Source organism: Lontra canadensis, unplaced genomic scaffold (assembly GCF_010015895.1).
Source record: "Lontra canadensis isolate GAN:19392208 unplaced genomic scaffold, GSC_riverotter_1.0 scaffold149, whole genome shotgun sequence".
Lineage (NCBI taxonomy): Eukaryota > Metazoa > Chordata > Mammalia > Carnivora > Mustelidae > Lontra > Lontra canadensis.
The window spans coordinates 2,140,041-2,158,059 of NW_022631143.1; the positions used below are offsets into that span (position 1 = coordinate 2,140,041).

Sequence of the window (18,019 nt, forward strand, 5' to 3'; positions counted from 1 at the left end):
TGAATTTCCAAGGACCAAGGTGAAAGGGTCAACTTTATTTTGGAATCAAGCAATAACTTTCTTTCCATATTCCCCCTCCCTGTGTCCCTACTAGCTACCATTCCTCAAAACAAAATAAAACGAGCAAAACTCTCTATGACCCTCTACTTTCCACGTCAGCAGTTCATGTTTTAAATGTATCTGGTTTTTCATAACAAAAATGGAGAGGGGGAAAGAGAAAGAGAAATCCAGAGGAGGGTGTGCAATGAGCAAAGGAAAATATAAAACAATGAAAGAGAACTGAAATAAATGAGTTCTTTCCAGCTCTACAAAGAATTGTGTTACTATCAAACACCATAATGGAATATAATCTACAGTAATAATAACCGAGGAGGGTATGTCAGATGCTATGCTAATCACTATATATAAATTAATTCATTTAATCTTGACAATTATATCACGTGGTAGGTATATTCTCATTATCCCATTGGGGAGATGAAAAGAATCAAGGCTCGAATAGGTTAAATATCCTGTCTACAGTCAGAGAGCCAGGATCTCAACCCAGCAGTCTATTGCTTCACCCTTACACATAAGACCACAGGAAATGTGGAGGTGCCCTACCCCACAGAAAGCAGATACTGAACATTCCTCCTCCAAGCACCAGAAAATTCCTACACAGAATCAAATAAGATCAAACCATAAAAGGTTCTGTAAAGCCTGAAGTGTTTCATAGATGCAGTTACTACCAGAACACCATTCAAACAGCCAATCCAAAAGAAGAATATGACGATGTCCAATGTGACTATAGCTGACTTTTCTTCAGCAGAGGTTCTCCACATTTCTTCTGCTTCAAAATATTCAAGAGATGGAAAGGATGAGTTATTTATTTTTTTATTATGTTAAGTTAGATACCCCACAGTACCCTATTTGTTTTTGATGTAATGTTCAATAATTAATTAGTTGTGTATAACACCCAGTGGGTGATGAGTTTTTTAAAAGACCATAAAAGACACCAAACATGGGGGCGCCTGTGTGGCTCACAGTCAGTTTAAGCGTCTGCCTTTGGTTCAGGCCATGATCCCAGGGTACTGGGATGAAGTCCCAAATCGGGCTGTCTGCTCAGTAGGGACTCTGCTTCCCCTTCTCCATTTGCCCCTCCCCCCCCCAACTTGTGCTCTCTCTCAGACAAATAAATAAGATCTAAAAAAAAAAAAAAAAAAAAAACTTAAAGCACTAATCTAAAGAAAAAAGGAAATAAGGAAATAAGACTTCAACTAAATGAATAATTTTCATTCATAAAAAGGTACCGTGAAAAGGCAAACTAAAGAGAAAGAGATGCTATAATTTGTATCTCCAGTGAGACTCCTAACCAGAATATGTAAAGAATGCCCACAAATAAGAAAAAAAAATGAACCCAATTAATGAAATGGATAAAAGACATGAACAGGAACTTTAAGGAGGACACACAAATGACCAACAAACATAAGAAACAGGGCCCAACATGATGTCTCTTTGAAGAAATGCAAATGAAACCACAATGAAACCCCCTCCTGAAGGGAGAGCATTCAGAAGACCACCAATACCAAGTACTGGCAAGAATACAGAGCCACTGGAACTCTCATATATTGCTAGAAAGAGAATTGATAAAACCATTTTGGCACTATCTACTAAAACTAAACATACACCTTACCTGCTGTAGGAACTAGAAATTCTACCTCTATGTATACATCCAAGAGAAATGAATGTGTATGTCCATCAAAAGACACATTCAAGAATGCTGTTTTATTTTTTTAATTAACATATAAGCAAATAACATGTATTATTTGCTTCAGGGGTACAGGTCTGTGAATCATCAGTCTTAACATAATTCACAGCAATCCTCATAGCACATACCCTCCCCAATATCCATCACCAAGCCATCCCATCCCTCCGGCAGCAACTCTCAGTTTGTTTCCTGAGATTAAGAGTCTCTTATAAGAATGTTTTTTTATTCTTAATGGCCAAACTTTACAACAACAAAAAACTCAAATATCCATCTATGAGAATAAATTGTTTATATTTAAACAAGGGAGCACCATACAAAAATTAAAAAGAACCAACTACAAGTTACAATCAACAAAATGAATCAATCTTATAATAATGAAACAAAGAATCCAGACACAAACTACTAACAGTACAATTCCATTGCTATGACATTCAAACACTAGTCAAAGTCATCTATGGGGACAGAATTCAGAACAGTGATTTCATTTGGGAGAAGAGGTATGATGATGACTGGAAGGAAACCATCTCCTCAGGTAACAGTAATGTTCTATAATCTGATCTGGGTGGTTACACCGGTATAGGCATTGTGGAGGGCAGTCATAAAGATATGCTTAAGATATGCACTTAAGATTTGTGCATCTGGGTGCCTGGGTGGCTCAGTGGGTTGAGCCGCTGCCTTCGGCTCAGGTCGTGATCTCAGGGTCCTGGGATCGAGTCCCGCATCGGGCTCTCTGCTCAACGGGGAGCCTGCTTCCCTCTCTCTCTCTCTGCCTGCCTCTCCATCTACTTGTGATCTCTGTCTGTCAAATAAATAAATAAAATCTTAAAAAAAAAAAAAAAAGAATTTGTGCATCTTACTGTGATTACACTTCAATTTAAAAAAAAAAAAAGTCTTTTAAATACCAAAGATATAGGTCTTGTCATCAATAACTTAGGCACCCTAGTTATCCTGACGCTGGTGCTTCATGGCTACATAAGTTCCTAGTGGACAACTAAATCAACTAGTCCATATTCTTCTTTACACTGCAGATTTAAACAATACCTATTTCAAGAAGTCATTGTGAAAGTTTAATGAGATATTCATAAAGTGTTTCACACTGTAAATGCTCCAAGAATTTGCTCTTATCACTGGGGCAAATGGAGGTGGCAGGTGGAGGGGAAAAGATGGCAAGGGTGCAGTAGGGTCAAAACTATGGAGGAAGAAGGGCAGGTGAACATAGTTTAAAAAGGAAAAGAAACCAGCCACAGGTGCTGCAGATACACGTGACCCCACCCCCCAACACACACACAGAACTGAAAATCACACCTCTACCACAAAGGGAGCCAGGCCAGGGGCTGCGCTGACACATAGGCTCTGACATCACGGCCATTTCCTTTTTCCTCCTGAGTAAAGCATTTAAGTGGCCTACTTCCCCCTTTTGGAATTAATGTCAGATAAAGGATAAGGACAAAGAGGGGTCTTTAGCAATTCTAGAAAATCTGCCAAGGAGGGCCCTCTGCCCACTAGTTGGGAGAAGTAACAAAAGAAGACCTGCAATCCTTTCTGCAGCTCAATTCTGAGATACAACGTATGATATGGCACCTCATTTTGCCTCTGAATAAATCCTTGGTTAGTGCTATATCTTTATCAGCTTCAAAATGGTGAACAAGTATCTGTAATTTTCTCTAAGATGGCACTCTACCTCTCACACAACAGGGGAGAAGATGCAAAAAATTACTCATCTGTCACAGGCCAAACTGCGCCCCAGCACCATACCCCCTTCCACTCTGGCCTCCAGAAAGAGCCCGTGGAAAACAGTGTACCCTTCACTGCCACATCCAGGAGCGGGGACCACTGATGTCACCTCACAGGCTCCTCAGCAGCAGAGAGCAAGCAGAATTACAACCAGCCCTGACTCCAGGGCCACACCACAGCTTTCCTGCTCTAATCTTATTCCTGAATCTGAGTCAACAATAGTGATCTCAGTGCCTTGGCAACTCCACTACTTCCTACTGGACAAGGAAATGCTGTTACTGACTCCACCCCACTGAAACAAACACTCAGAATCTCTTCTTTCTAAATCAACCTCCAAAGATCCAAAGATGTAGGGGTTACTTATTCATAAGACTCTAAGTCTTCTGTTGGCAAGAGTTCATCCCCCAGCTTCCAACCACACTACAGCACATGTAAGAGTCAGGTTATGTTTGTATAGGAAGACACAGAATGGTGAAGCCTTGAAGAATGGGCTGCCATCCATAGTGGGAAAGAGGTGCACAAGTGCCAGGGACAGGAAGTTGTCCTTTGCTTCTAAAATCCTACTGGGAAAACAGGTTCCCAACCATTATTAGTGTTTGAAGTTCAGGACGTCTTCGTTTACACAAAGATATGGCCAAAGCCATACCAAATAATCTTGGAGAATGACAATGCTTTCTTGTCTATTAGATTACAGACTCAAACATCCACAGAGAATAGGAAGTAAGCAAAATCAGTGAAATTGAATGAAAAGATTATTTATTGCCCCAAGGAAAATAGGCTCACTCTCATTTTCCATATAATATGCAGCCCTTTACTTTTACTTTCGCATATTTACTTTTTGATGGTCATAGGAACAAAAAAGTACTTCCCTTCTATGGGAAAAATAATGGTGCAAGTACAAGGCAAAGCGGCAGCTGTTACCTATCATCACAGTGAAACAACAGGGCATGGTGGGGACAGCAGTAAAGTGAAGAGTGTATGCCCCACCTAACGGAGGCATCCACCCCTCACTCTATAAACAGCTGGTACATGGGGAGGCAGAGCAACATTTACAGATTTTTTTCAACTTCAACATGTTGGCTCAAACACTACTCAAGCCAAACCAAACATGTCTGTGGACCACCAGTTTGCAACTTCTAGTGTCTGTGTCGGTCTTTCTCTGAGCTCCACCCCAAGTTACCACGACATATTATAAAGTCATTTGGTGCACTAGAACCAGCAACGATGCAGGTCTGTATTTGTGATTCACCTCACAGTCAAATTCAGCCAAGCATCTCCAATGTTTCATAAAAAGAGGAACGTGGGCTATTTCCTCTTTTATCTCCAATACTCAGGACCCAGTGTCATCACTGGAGGGCAACATTAATCTATACGGAGATAAAAAGTTATAAATATGCACTGAGATAATGACCCACTGAAGGTCCTTGTGCATTACAGAGCCTTCCGCATAAAAAGGATATGAGTAGGCTAAAGGTAAGAGACAGAGTTACTGAGAGAGAAAGCAGAAGTTGCAAATTAGTGGTCCATTAACTGTGACTAACATTTACTGCGTATTTACTAGGTGCCAAACACTGTGCTAAGGACTTTACTTGCAATATAGTTTATTCTTCAAAATAACTTTCTGAAGTAGGTATTATCATTATACCTACTTTAAAAACTTGCAAAATCTCATAGCACTAGGAAGCAGCAAAGCCTCGACTTGAACCCAGTCTGCAAAGCCCATACAGAAGCAAAGCCTACACAGAAGCACAATACTGTACTGCCCCCACGTGCATGTAGTGTATGTGCCCTGGGATCCATGGTGACCGAATCCTTAAGCCTTAAGGGAGGGAAGGAAAGAGGGGAAGCAGGGCTTGTGCGCATGTGCTCTATCACACACACACACACACACACACACATCCCTTAAGAAGTTTTTAGAAGTAGGCTTCTCATCAATTTAGAAAGGATCTTGTCCTAATGAATAAATTATAATATATCACTGCCTACAGCATTAATCCCTTGAGAGGAAAAGTCCTAAAATAATGAGCACCATAGCAGTAGTGATACTCTCAAGAGTAAATACTGCCAATCATATCAAATAATTTCCTACATTTTTATTTTAAAGGAAAGTGCAGTCATAAAACATCAGGAAGCCCAAATAAAGAAATCTTTGGCACATGAAACTGCATTATCCTAAGAGAAACTTATATGATTACCTATTATGGGCCAGCCATTATGCCAGATACTGGGAACACAGGAGTAAAGCAAATTTTAACACAGCAGCAGCAGCAGCAGCAGCAGGAGACAACATTATTAATTGCCACAATGAGTAAAACTCAGGGAGAACAAAAATACTTGTTACTACCATTGATAACAAGTTGAAAAAATTATCTAATTTAAGAAATTTATTAGTCATTTACAATTTTTTGTTTTTATTATTCTAGCTCATAGTGCATAGAAATGTAAGTAAGTGGAATTTACTGATTGACTTGTTTCCTCTTTTCAGATTTAACTGCAACATTTTGGTTTAGATTTAAAAAAAAAAAAACTCATTTTATACTGGCATCTGCCATTAGCAAAACAAATTTCAGTATGCAGACCGAAGAGTACAAATAAGGTCACCCCCATTTCCCTTCATAAAATCCAAGAACCACCACATCCCATTTTTAGTTAAACCAGAGTCAAAGAGTAAACACTCTTTCAGTTAATTTACAAAAAAGAAAAAGGGGAAGAAGACCATTAGATAACAATTTCAAACTGCATGAATATTTAAGATTCCAAAAACTTCTCAACTCGCTTATTTTACAGAACAGCCAAGAAGCAATCCAGAAAGCACAATACTTCCCCCCAGTTTACCCCCACCCAAGTATGGAAGTTACAGCAGAACACCCTCTGAGGAAGGAAAAGCCATTTCCTGTCTAAAATGTCAGTGGTACTGAGGACCAGCACTCTAATCCAACCACCAGGAAGGCAAAATCAAATATTATTTCAAACCAGGGGTGAGAAGGGGAGGGGCAGGGAGGGGAAGTCTGAAACCAGGAAAAATAGATTCATCTGTTGCAAAAGATAAAGGCGCCCTGCACCAAGAGGGAAAGGCAGGTTGGCCTGGTGTTCAGCACACATCGGACAGCCAAAATCACACATCTGTTTTCTTCACCATACTGAAATAAGCCATCCCTGAAGCAAAGAGCCTGACACTTTTCATTTAGAAACCAAGGTAAAAATGTAATGTTTAAACAGAAGCTTGATTAACTGAGCATGCTTGCTTTTGCAGGGAAGCAGGTATGAAATGATCCATCACAAAAGGGTGAGAGGAAGGAATTTTGACAAAGAATGAATCATTTAGAATACCTTTTCTTTAAGGAGTAATTCACATCATTTCTTCTCTAGCGCAAAAACACCGCCCCCCTCCCACCACCGCTGACTCCTAATTGTTGATGTATAAAGGAGAGCTGATTTTCCACAAGACCTTCTTAGTAGTTACTAATAAATATACTAAACTGCCATCTAGAGGTTGAGCACTGCAGCAAATCTGTTACATAATGTGATCCTTTTTGGAAAACACATACCATCCTACACTCACACATCCTCACCAAGACATACAAACAAGTGCATACACACACAACACATAGCAAATTAGAAACAACAGTATTATTTTAACTTAGTACAGTTCCATTTTGAGACAGTAAGTCATAAAGAAAGGCATAACCCTTCTTGTCTTACATAGGATATATATACAAATAATGGGTTACCACATATATAATTTGAAAACAGAATCTTCCTCTACCAGCCCCTTTGCACATATACTTAATGCACCTGTACTCACTCTTAGTTTATAGTGGACTTGAAAAATCATTAGACTATAGGAAAAGGAACAACATCAAAATGGAAAAAACATGCTCAAAGAAACATCCACCAAAGCAAAGGTTCAACATAAGAACAATGAATTCCAAAATACTGGGGTTGAGAAAAAAAAAATTCCAAAAGCACAACTTTTGCCAACACAGGACTGCATCAGGAAGGAGTATTATCATATTCCATCTTCAAAATAGTCCTGCAAGGGTAGTATGATAAGTCCCGGACCAGAGTCACACAGCTAGTAAAGGGCAGGTCCCAAACTGAAATTCAAGGCTGTTTGCATCTTTTACCTGCATTCTGTAGTCTGCCATAAAAAGATCCTTGAAATGACGGTGGTAGCTGATTGGAGGGTTTGGGTTAGATTTTCTCAGGTCTTCTATAAATCTTCTAAGACTCCACTATTCTTTCTTTAACCAACCTTTCATTTTCCTGGAATTTTTTTCACCCTACCTTATACTGGAATGCAGAGTATGTGAGTACTTGCTCAAGTCTTAATTTAAATAGCACCTAACATGATTAAGCTCCTGTAGTATCTTACAAAACAGTTCACCAAAGTCCTAAAAATAAGAACAAAATTGTCTAATTCAAACATTACTCTTCCATAACAAACAAAACAAAAAAACCCCATGCACATAGTACTAAATTAAAAACCATAGAAAATGATGTTATCATGCCTCTGGAAGCAAATTACTTGACACACAAATTTAGAGTTGAACAGAGGTATACAGAACATACCTAATTCAACAACCAGCGAACCGCTACCAAGAAGAGCTCATACACTGTACAAGGGCACAGTACTCACAGTGGGACACACAGGAGAGTTGATAGTGGGTGTGGCCCCTCAGGTTGATGCTGGTCAGAGGAAACTGTCTTGCTTTACCTGTTTGTGGGAAGCTTGCACTAGGAGGACTTCAAGTTTAGTTTGAAATCAAAATCAGGTGACAGTTTTTAAGAAGGAAAGCCCAGTAGATTCATAGTACTTCGTTAAACTTCCTACCTCCACTGTTGGTAATATCTGTGGCATGCGGTTATGCTTCATCAATGAGGGAAGGAGGGAAGGAGAGGAAGAACAGGTTCAGAGTATTCCAGTCATGCCATTAATCTCTGTTAGAACAGAAGGATTAGGTCCCTGTGTTTGTTACATTTGTCCTATGCTTTCTGGTCCTCCAAGTTTGCTGAAACACTCAACATCCCGGTTTATACCTTTAATTGCATGAATGTGTATGTATATGCATTTGCGTCTGCTCTTTCTACAATCAAAAGCAAACCCAGTGCAGGTAAGGACTGTGCTTGTCTTGGCCCCCATGCCAATGCCAGGAATGGGGCGTGTAGTACTCCATGTAATGTCTCCAAATGTATGGACTTCTGCTGGAGTCAGCTAGTCCTGGAAAAAATAAAGTATTCTAATTGTTTCCTTTCCTCAAGTATAAACACCTCCTCTCAAGAGACTACATTGATTCAGTGCATCAAAACGAAGCCTTTTGTTTCTATTACTTTCCATATGGTTTAGTGGCTCCTCCTGGAAAACATATGGGAGAAAATATCCATGTGTCACATCTGTGAGAAATTTCTTTAAACAAATCCAGAGATGCTGGGAGGAAGACTCCACCATGGTCCTTTAGCTTGAAAAAATATTTTCCTTACTTTTGCTCATTAATTTCCATAGGATGCTGCATGGTGGAGTTAATTATTTAGAGTGACTGAAGAGAGGTCCCAATTGGCAAGTATTAGTAACTCACATACCACTACCACTAACAGCTACTTTTAGATGGAATCCCATTTCTACCCATGAATTTTACATTGAACTCCCTCAAAAAGAGGTGGCATACTTTAAGGAAGAAAATGATAAATCTAGTCCTTATTCAATTAACCAACATAAAATACAGACCTTCAAATGCTCGGTGTTATGGCAAGATAATTCAAAAAACACCAAAGATTGTTTCTATATTAAGACATAAGAATGATTTTTTTTTTTTAAGCTAGAGAAAGGTTAGACTACCATCAAGACGATGCAGAGTAAGGAAGATAATTTAGTCAACATGCTGTTTGTGAAGTGGGGCTTCTTCAACAAGTATGTGCTGGCCCATCCATCTAAAAGGCTGTCAGGGATACTGCTGCTGCTTGATTGAGAGAGGTCCTCCCTATTCAATACTGGGTTCGGTTCCTCTGCTAGGACAGATTTAATAAAGTACCACAAACAGGTGACAACAACTACAAAAATTTAGCAGCTCACAAGTCTAGAAGCTGTGAAGTTCAAGAGCAAGCAGTTAGCAGGGTGGGTTCTTTCTGAGGATGTGAAGGAGAATCCTTTCCATGCCTCTGTCCTAGATCCTGGGGGTTTACTAGCCATCTCTGGTATTCTTTGGCTTGAAGACACATCACTCTTATCTCTGCCTTCACGTTCACATGATGCTTTCCCTGAGTACATATCTGTCTCGGTATCCAAATCTCTCCTTTTCATAAGGACATTGGTTACACTGAATTAGGGCCTACCCTCATGATGTAACTTTAACTTGATGACCTCTGGAAAGAGCCTGTTTCCAAATAATTTTGATTTTTAGACACTGGGATTAGAATAGAACTTCAACATATGAATTGAAGGATATACAATTCAATTCTTAATAAACAACTTCTAAGAAAGTAAGAAAATACTCCTCTTTGTACCATATTGTGGCAACATCCTACAACTACTCCAAGTCAAACACACTCATTTAAAGCCTTATAATAGTCTTAATGCTAGAGTCCTGAAATGGAATTAAAAACAAAAACAGAAGACAAATTCAAAGCAGTATCACATCAATTTAATGGACAAGGTATCTTGACCTAAACAACCTTTCACTTTGGAATTGAAGAAAGACACAAGAGTTTCTACTAATGTTAACTTTTCAATGTTGGTAACAACAAAATCCTTTTGAAGGAAAGATATGAAAATATCAGCCTGTGACATATTTACTCAGAACAGACCAGAGGTCTTCAACAAATTCTCGGGTCTGAACCTCCCCTAAAACAAGTTCTGAGAAAAGGAATCAAAGAAGGGCACTGGAGAATAAGGGACAGATAAGATGTGAATATGTGGGATTAGGTAATTATGTGAAGTTACTATAGAAGGCTGTAACATACTGAGAAGAGACGATAGACCTAGTTGATATACCAAAAGAAAAGCAATTAGATACAAGAATTAAAAGTAGATTTCTGAAATGTATTCAGTTTACAGAGAACCTCAGACATAAAGTTCAAGAACTATGGATCTAAATCTCATACCTCTGAATTAACAGTTAATTTGATTCCCAGCTTGTTCATGGGTCAAAGAGTCATAACACTTCTTCCTTTAGGACATAAATGTCAGAGCTTAACCCCTTTTCATCAGTATTTCAGGAAGAACAAATTAACAGCAATGCATTATCATACGGTGAAATCAACTGATAAATACCCCGTTGCTTTCTGACTCATGCTAGTCTTTCTAGAGAGAGAGAAATGAGTGTCACCTTAAAAATAACAGGGAGAAGAGAAAAAAACACAGCATTCGTGGGACACCTGCGTGCAATGTGCCCAGTGCCTGTGCTCTAGCTGTACTGCCTCTTTAAACTGTTAGCCATGTGAGGATCTTCTAGAGGTCACAAGGCAGTAAATATAAGAACAGAAGCTAGTTTGCAGCTTTAGTTCATCCATTTGTTTATGATGCCACGTGCAAGTGAGTATAATGAGAAAGCACTTCTCAGATTTCACATCTAGCAAGTTGAACACTCAGTGGTATCCCTGAAACCCAAGTAATGACAGCCCTGGGTTTAACGCTGGAAACGTTTCTAACATATCCTCAGTTTGCGGCAGCAAGGTGCCCTGCGGTGAGTGCCCATGCACCTCGGTTCAAATCCCTCCTGAGCCCAGGGGAAGACTCATACCTCTGAACTACAGATTCCTCACCAGTAATGTGAATTAACTGGAGAACAGTCCTCCTAGACTGTAGTGAGGATAACATGAGAATGTATGAAGAGCGTTCGGCTTCTACAGAGTGTTCTCTTACTGCTGGATCCCTCACCATTCTTCCACCTTTAGCTTAAAAAGTGAATTTTACCATGGTTGCTGCTGTTGCTTTTTCCTGGTCATCTGTTATGAGAGGTTGGAAATCACCTCTTCTACTAGTTATATTCTTCTCCTCCATAAGGGTAAGATTTAAGCTCCTTCATAAAGAAGCCTCGTTTTTTGGGGTTTCTGTTTTGTTTTACTGTCATTCCTAGTTACAGTGTTTTTAGTAAGGAAACATTTTCACACCCTGAAAAATCTGTATTGTGATAGGCATGGTGTTTACTGCATCCATTATTAGTGAGAATAAAGGACAAATGAAGAGCTTATTCCAAAAGTGGATTTCATAGTCTCTCTCCAGGAGGGTCAGAAGGACTGTGTAGGTCTGGGGCAGGGGCCAAGAAGCTGTAGTTCTAACGAGCACCCCATGGATGCTGAGTGCAGGTATTTCTCACCACACAGTCAGACAGGCTGATGTAATAAACTGAAAAATATTGACCAGCTGGAATATCACTTCCTAAAAGCTGTAGCCTCTGTTTAAAAAAAAAAAAAAAAAACGAACAAACAAACAAAACCCACACAAACATAAAATATCAGCACTAAGTCTAAAAGATACAAGTATTCGGAATAATCCTAAAAACCCACCACGTCATATATTTTAAGTCAAAAAATACTACTTTCACATGCATGTGTACCTTAATAGAGTAAAACACTAATAGCCACTACATAAACATTTATAAATAGAACAATTTCCCTTTTACTTCCACATTTCCTAAGTGCTAAACTTGCATTTTGTCCCTCCACCTCTCTAGCCATTCAGGTACAGCTGAGGTATCAGGAGAAGGCTCAGGTTAGAAAAGCAGTAGGAATCAACTCCTTGCTAAAGCACACTGGGGAAAAAAACAAGGTGTAAGAAATCTTCCAGTGGAGAGAACTCTGGGCATAGTTCCCAGGAATGTTGCCAATGAACCCATGGAAATGTTTTCCTTCTCTCCTTAGTCCCTTCCTGGATGGGTAAGAAAAATACAGAAAGACACTAAGTCAAAACAAGAGACAGATAAGGAAAAATGCTGCCCAACTATAACCTAATCTTTGAGATCAAAGATAATGACCTATATAAAAAACAGAGAAGTTTTTCATATATGTTCTATGTTATTTTAGGTAAAAGTCAAGAGACACAGAAGATGCTCAAGCTCAGAAAACAAAGTTTCTTAAACTCCCAGGTCCTAGAAACAGGATGAATTCATGGCATACCTAACAGGGCCATATGGGAAAGAGCCAGCAGCCACAGGGCTACTTGTTAAGAGTAATGATGGGACAGCCTAGCTGGTCGTTCCTGTTGGAGTTTCCAAGGGAAAGGCAAAGCACGGCAGGGTCAACAGTTGATCGGCTAGTTTGAATAATTTCAGGGGGCTCTAAACTATAGGAGTGGCCCTCCTTGCCTGGTACCTGAACCCCAGATAACTAAAGCAAAGGAATATTGCCTCTTGGGGATTAAGGGTTCAGGTGGAGGAAGCCTGGCTCTGAGTTGGTTAATTTGCCTATCACGCTCCAGGCTGTGCCCTTTGCTATCTCTAAGAATTAGCTGGCTCAGGAAGGGACAATCTCTCCCCAGCCAGAAGGGGTTTTAAGGTGTCCTAACACCACATATACAGAAAATTTAAAATATAAGCAATACAACAGAACTAGCTACTCACCTCCTGCTTCCTAAGAGGAAATTTAGCAGCCTCTTTCTGAACCCGGACTAAAACCCCCTCCCTGTCATCCCCAGAGAACCAGAGACAGCAACTTAGGAGAAATCCACTTCCCAAACCCACTCAGTATGTTCTATGTGACACATTTGCCTTCAGCTTATAATTGGGACATACAAAGCTTTTAGGTTATAATCAAGGGGAAAAATGGTAGGAAGTACTCGCGAGGTGGAAATGAGACGGAGGCACCACGTTGAGTTTTAATTGCCTAAAAAGCAACTCTCTAAAACTTCTGGGAAAACTTCTGAGAAAGAAAACAGGAAACAATTCAGTTTCAGAAATCATTTCTGAGCTAGTTTTCAAATAAGGGACAGCTGCAACATGAGGCACACCTTCTTCCAAATAACCAAAGAGATGATAGTCTCTAGAAACAGTTGACAAGCATCAAACAATTAACTCTGCTTTTAAACATATGTGTCTTCTCCACCTCTTTTATGGATGCCAACAATGTGAATTCCCTTAGATTTCATACTGAGATCAGAGACGCATACAGGTGCTTAGAGTATCCTGAGTTAGGATTTGTTTAAAATCAAGAATATCCAATTTCAGTGTGAAGGAGACACTGTGCAATTCCCCTGTGCTACCGTGGTTCAGCCTATGTCCTTGTGCACCCTTTCCCTATTACCCTCCCACATCCCCAAACACAGTGAAGACCTGGAGTACTTTCTTTTCTTTATAAACTAGTTTACTTCTCACCATTCAGAGTCTAACCTTATAAAATAATCAAGTCTGGTGACAAGCTAATTAACAAATAACAGCTAACACTTGCTGAGCGTTTATTATTTGCCTCCCTGCCAAGCATTTTACGTGGATTATCTCCTTAAATCCTTACAATTCTAGGAACTAGGTACTATTATTGGTTCATTTTCCAGATAAGGAAATCAAGGCCCTGAGAGATTAAGTAGTAATAGCAAAAAGTCACATGGCTATGAAGCAGCAAAGTCCAAATTTAGGGCCCCGCTACCCAGCTTGAGAGTCCAAGGTATAATGATTAAATGCTGAAGAGATGAGGTAGTTTCCATGAATTTCTGATTAAAGCACAAGTGCATGCTCCCTTCACAGGAGCTTGAGCAGCCTCCAGCAGCCACACTGCAGGGAGACAACAGGGCATTAGAAGGCATCCCAAACCTGCCAACACCCCAGAAGGCACTCAGTCTCTCCATCTTCTAGAATCCGGAAAAAGTGGCCCTAAGTAAATGTCCCAGAAAGGACAGAAGTACTGAATTCACAAAACTGGGTGTGGGGGGGGTATGTTTAAATAAAGGGGAGAAATGGCATTATCGGAGAATCATGCTGAGATTTAAGGATCTTTAAGGCTGGCACTGTTGATCTTGAACAGACAGCACAAAAAAGCTTAACACGTGGCTTTCACTCAAGGAATTAACCTGTTGCCAAGTAAAGTGTTTCAAAGAATTGGAACATTGTCAAACTAGCTTAACACCATGAAATGGTACAATTTAATGAGACTCCATAAATATTGAGGACTACAACACAGAGCTCCCTCTGCAAAAAGTGATTTTACAAGTGGTTCGCTGTCTTTCCTGGGCATATACACACAGTGGTAGATGAAATGCTACAACTAAAAGCTATCTTTTTTTAACTGAGTACAACTTGTTCCATCGTTCATTTTACCTGATTCCTTTTGGACCATTTTTTAAATTTAAAAAAATAAGTATTTTTAAAGTAAAAAAATTCTCAAATAGCTCATATAATCATGCTAAACAGTTTTCTTTAAACATCTACTCCACCTCCTAAGATAACAAACATTACTTCTCAGGAAAGCCCTAATGTTAAAGCAAACCAAACCAGAGGCTCAGTACTGAACCTACAAGACAGGAGAAGCTATGCTGATCCTTGCAGACTAGCAACTGGCCTGAGGTCTATTCCAAATTGAGTATTTGGAAAAGGAGTAGTGGGGGATCAGAGGACAGAAAAGCTCTGACTGAATGGAAAAGGTAAAAATAATCCAAATAATCCAAATAAAAATCCCAGTAATATCTGCTCCTGAGCAAAGTGTGACTGCTACTCACCTGTCTACTGCTTCTACGTCAAAGCAAAACCTCTTCTCGATGGAGTCTGTTTTCCGCCGGGTGCAGGATTTCAGGGTGACAGATTCATCTTCTCCCTGTTGGGAGCATACAGACTATCAAAATGAGGCCTGACCACAGGCTATGCTATGTGCCTCTCCAGCATACCACAAACACACCACATCAACCAAAGTGACCACCCATCTTCTCAAGCCTGAGTGTTCATGACACACAGGAAGGTGGAATGTTGACCAAAAACCTTCCCTCACTCACGAGCCTCACACAGCTAAAACCTGTAAACCAAGTTTTACTTTGAGCCAAATATCTCTTATTTTAAATTGGTTCTAGACTATCATAACGGTACAGCATCAACCCATGCTACATAAACTCTAGTTGGCAATGTTTGCAACAGGTTTAATTTGCGGGTTTTTAAAATTTTATTTATTTATTTGAGAGAGAACATGAGTGCAAAAGCAGAGAGATGGGCAGAGGGGGAGCCAAAGGGGAAGGGAAAGGGACAAGCAGTTTCCTCATTGAGCACAGTGCCTGATGGGGGACTCGATCTCATGACTCTAAGACCATGACCTGAGCCAAAACCAAGAGTTGGACACAACTGACTGAGCCACCCAGGCACCCCTAATTTGCAGGCTGATAAGGGTTAAACCAGATGACCTGCAGATCTCCTGACTCTGAGTTTCTATGTTTCACTGCCTTCACTTTTTCAGGAAGGCCTTCCTGGACCAGGTCAAATATCCCAAAACATGTTCACATAGCACCATGAACTTCATCTTTCACACAGCACTAATTGTAGCTAGAATTGTCCATTGATGTGGGCGATGATTCCAATCATGTCTCCCTCCTCCTTAGACTGAAGCTCCCTGAGGGCCGGGACTGTGTCTGTTCTTGCTGATTCCTATGTTCCCAGAGCCCATATAGGCCCTGGAACAGAATAGATGCTCAATAAATAAGTTCTTAACAGCTTCACAGGTGTATCTAATGTATAATAAATTGTACATGTCAATTTTTGAGTTTTAACTTCTGTATCTCTCCAGAAAATCAAGACCACAATCAAGCTAATGAACATTTCCATCACCCCCAGAAGTTTCCTTATCTGTTGAATTCCATCTCTCCACCCAGTCTACCCTCAGGCAAATAGTGAATCTGCTTTCTTGTCATACAGGTTAGTTAGCATATTCTATCATTTCATATAAATGGAATCACACAGTATGTGCCCTTTTATTTCTGACTTTTTTGACTTGGCACGATTCTTTTGCAATTCACATATGTTGTGCAAATCAAGAGTTTATTTCTTTTCACTGCTGAGTAGTATCCCTTCATACAAAGGGAATCCAACACTTTCATCACATAGTGCTCTTTTATTGCCTAAAAACATAAGGGTTTCTGTCCCTGATTTCTTCTCTTTTTCCCCATATAAGAATGTAGGGTTCCTGTTTCTCTTGCCTTTGCCAATCTTTTTCTCTAAACAAGGGGGAAAACTAGTAAACTTGCCTAATTTGTTGAAATAGGAAATGTGACTTCCTATGGTAAAACTTAACCACCCCCTAGTCAAAATACCACACGAAACACAGAAGACCTAGCAAAAGATGGTTTATATTTACCAGCTTTACATCTACTGTGTTTTTTAGGAGGTGGAGAATAGCAGGTGGAAAGGTCCTGTGGTCAGGGTCCATGGAGCCTGGGAGGAATCGAAAGCCCCAGCTAGTATGGTTCAATCCCAGAGTGAAAGGCAAACTGGTATGAGTCTGAGGGAATCAAGAGCCAAATCATACACATTATGATCCATCAACCTGAGAGCATGGGGAAAATAATGAAGAGTTTTAAGCAAGGGAAGGGACAAGGTCAGCTTTGGTCTGCTCCAGACCTCACACAGAGAGAGCTACCTCATCTCAGAGGCTAGGATACAGGAGAATTCTCTTTCGCCACACACACTCTGATCTCCAAGATGGTGGAACAAATCTGCTCACATACCCTTGCCTGAAGCTAAGAGAAAAGCAGGTACTTTTACAGGAAAATAATCCAAATGAAATGGACAGCAAGGTGAAGGAAAGCGAAGTGAAAAAGCATGTTAGGGGAAAAAAAAAATCCACCCTATTTCCTATGTTAAGTCTACCTCCACCTACTAGGAGAGCTTTGTACAAACACATATATCATATGTAAAGATGTCAAATGATTCTCCTGTACAAACCAAGATGACATCACCTCCAGACAGTCAGTCTTCCTATTCCCTCCACCCTAAAGCTGAGGAAATAGAGTGATGTCAAGGACAGCCATTATTTTATATATTTTTCTGTTATTATTGTTACTATTATTAGCAGCAGCCACCTCCAATTCAAGAGATGCACACTCCAGAATCAGGGTCTGAGTACTGGCTCTGTAACTCACCAGTTGTACAGCTTTATAAATCACTTTTTCTCTGTAGAGACCTCGATTTCCTCCTCTATGAAGGAGAAAACTGGATTAACAGGATAATATAGGACAATACATGGACTTGGAAAAATAGAAAATAAATTTAAGGAATTATTAGGAAAACTAATTATTGTACTATTACAGAACTCATTGTGTGTCAAGCTCTCTTCTAAGAGTATAAATACTAATTCATACAAACTTCTTAACAACCCAGTGAGGTGTTTACTATTAACTCACAGAAAATGTGGGAGTTCCACACATCCACCATAATTGGTCTGTCATTCACTTTGCAGTGGGATAAGACCAAACAGAAAAAAGTTCTTCTTTGAAGGTTTAGGAAAGCACAAGGTCGAAAGTCCCAAAATAAAGAGTGTGAGAGAATAATTTAGGGATGCTCAATTCTAGAAAGACAGATTGGAAAAGGACTATGGCTCAACCCAGGGGAGCAAGTCTAACTCTATTTCCATTGTATAAAAACT

The 18,019-nt window shown here is 39.8% G+C and overlaps 1 protein-coding gene across 4 annotated transcripts in view; it reads right to left on the reverse strand.

The window, feature by feature from the left end:
• ARHGAP26 (Rho GTPase activating protein 26) overlaps positions 1-18,019 on the reverse strand; it is a 443,583-nt gene that overhangs the window by 282,307 nt on the left and 143,257 nt on the right. For all 4 annotated transcript variants that reach the window (XM_032844264.1, XM_032844266.1, XM_032844265.1 and 1 more), the window contains exon 10: positions 15,117-15,211. In XM_032844264.1, coding sequence (XP_032700155.1) covers positions 15,117-15,211 — 95 coding nt within the window. The remainder of the gene's footprint in view (positions 1-15,116; positions 15,212-18,019) is intronic.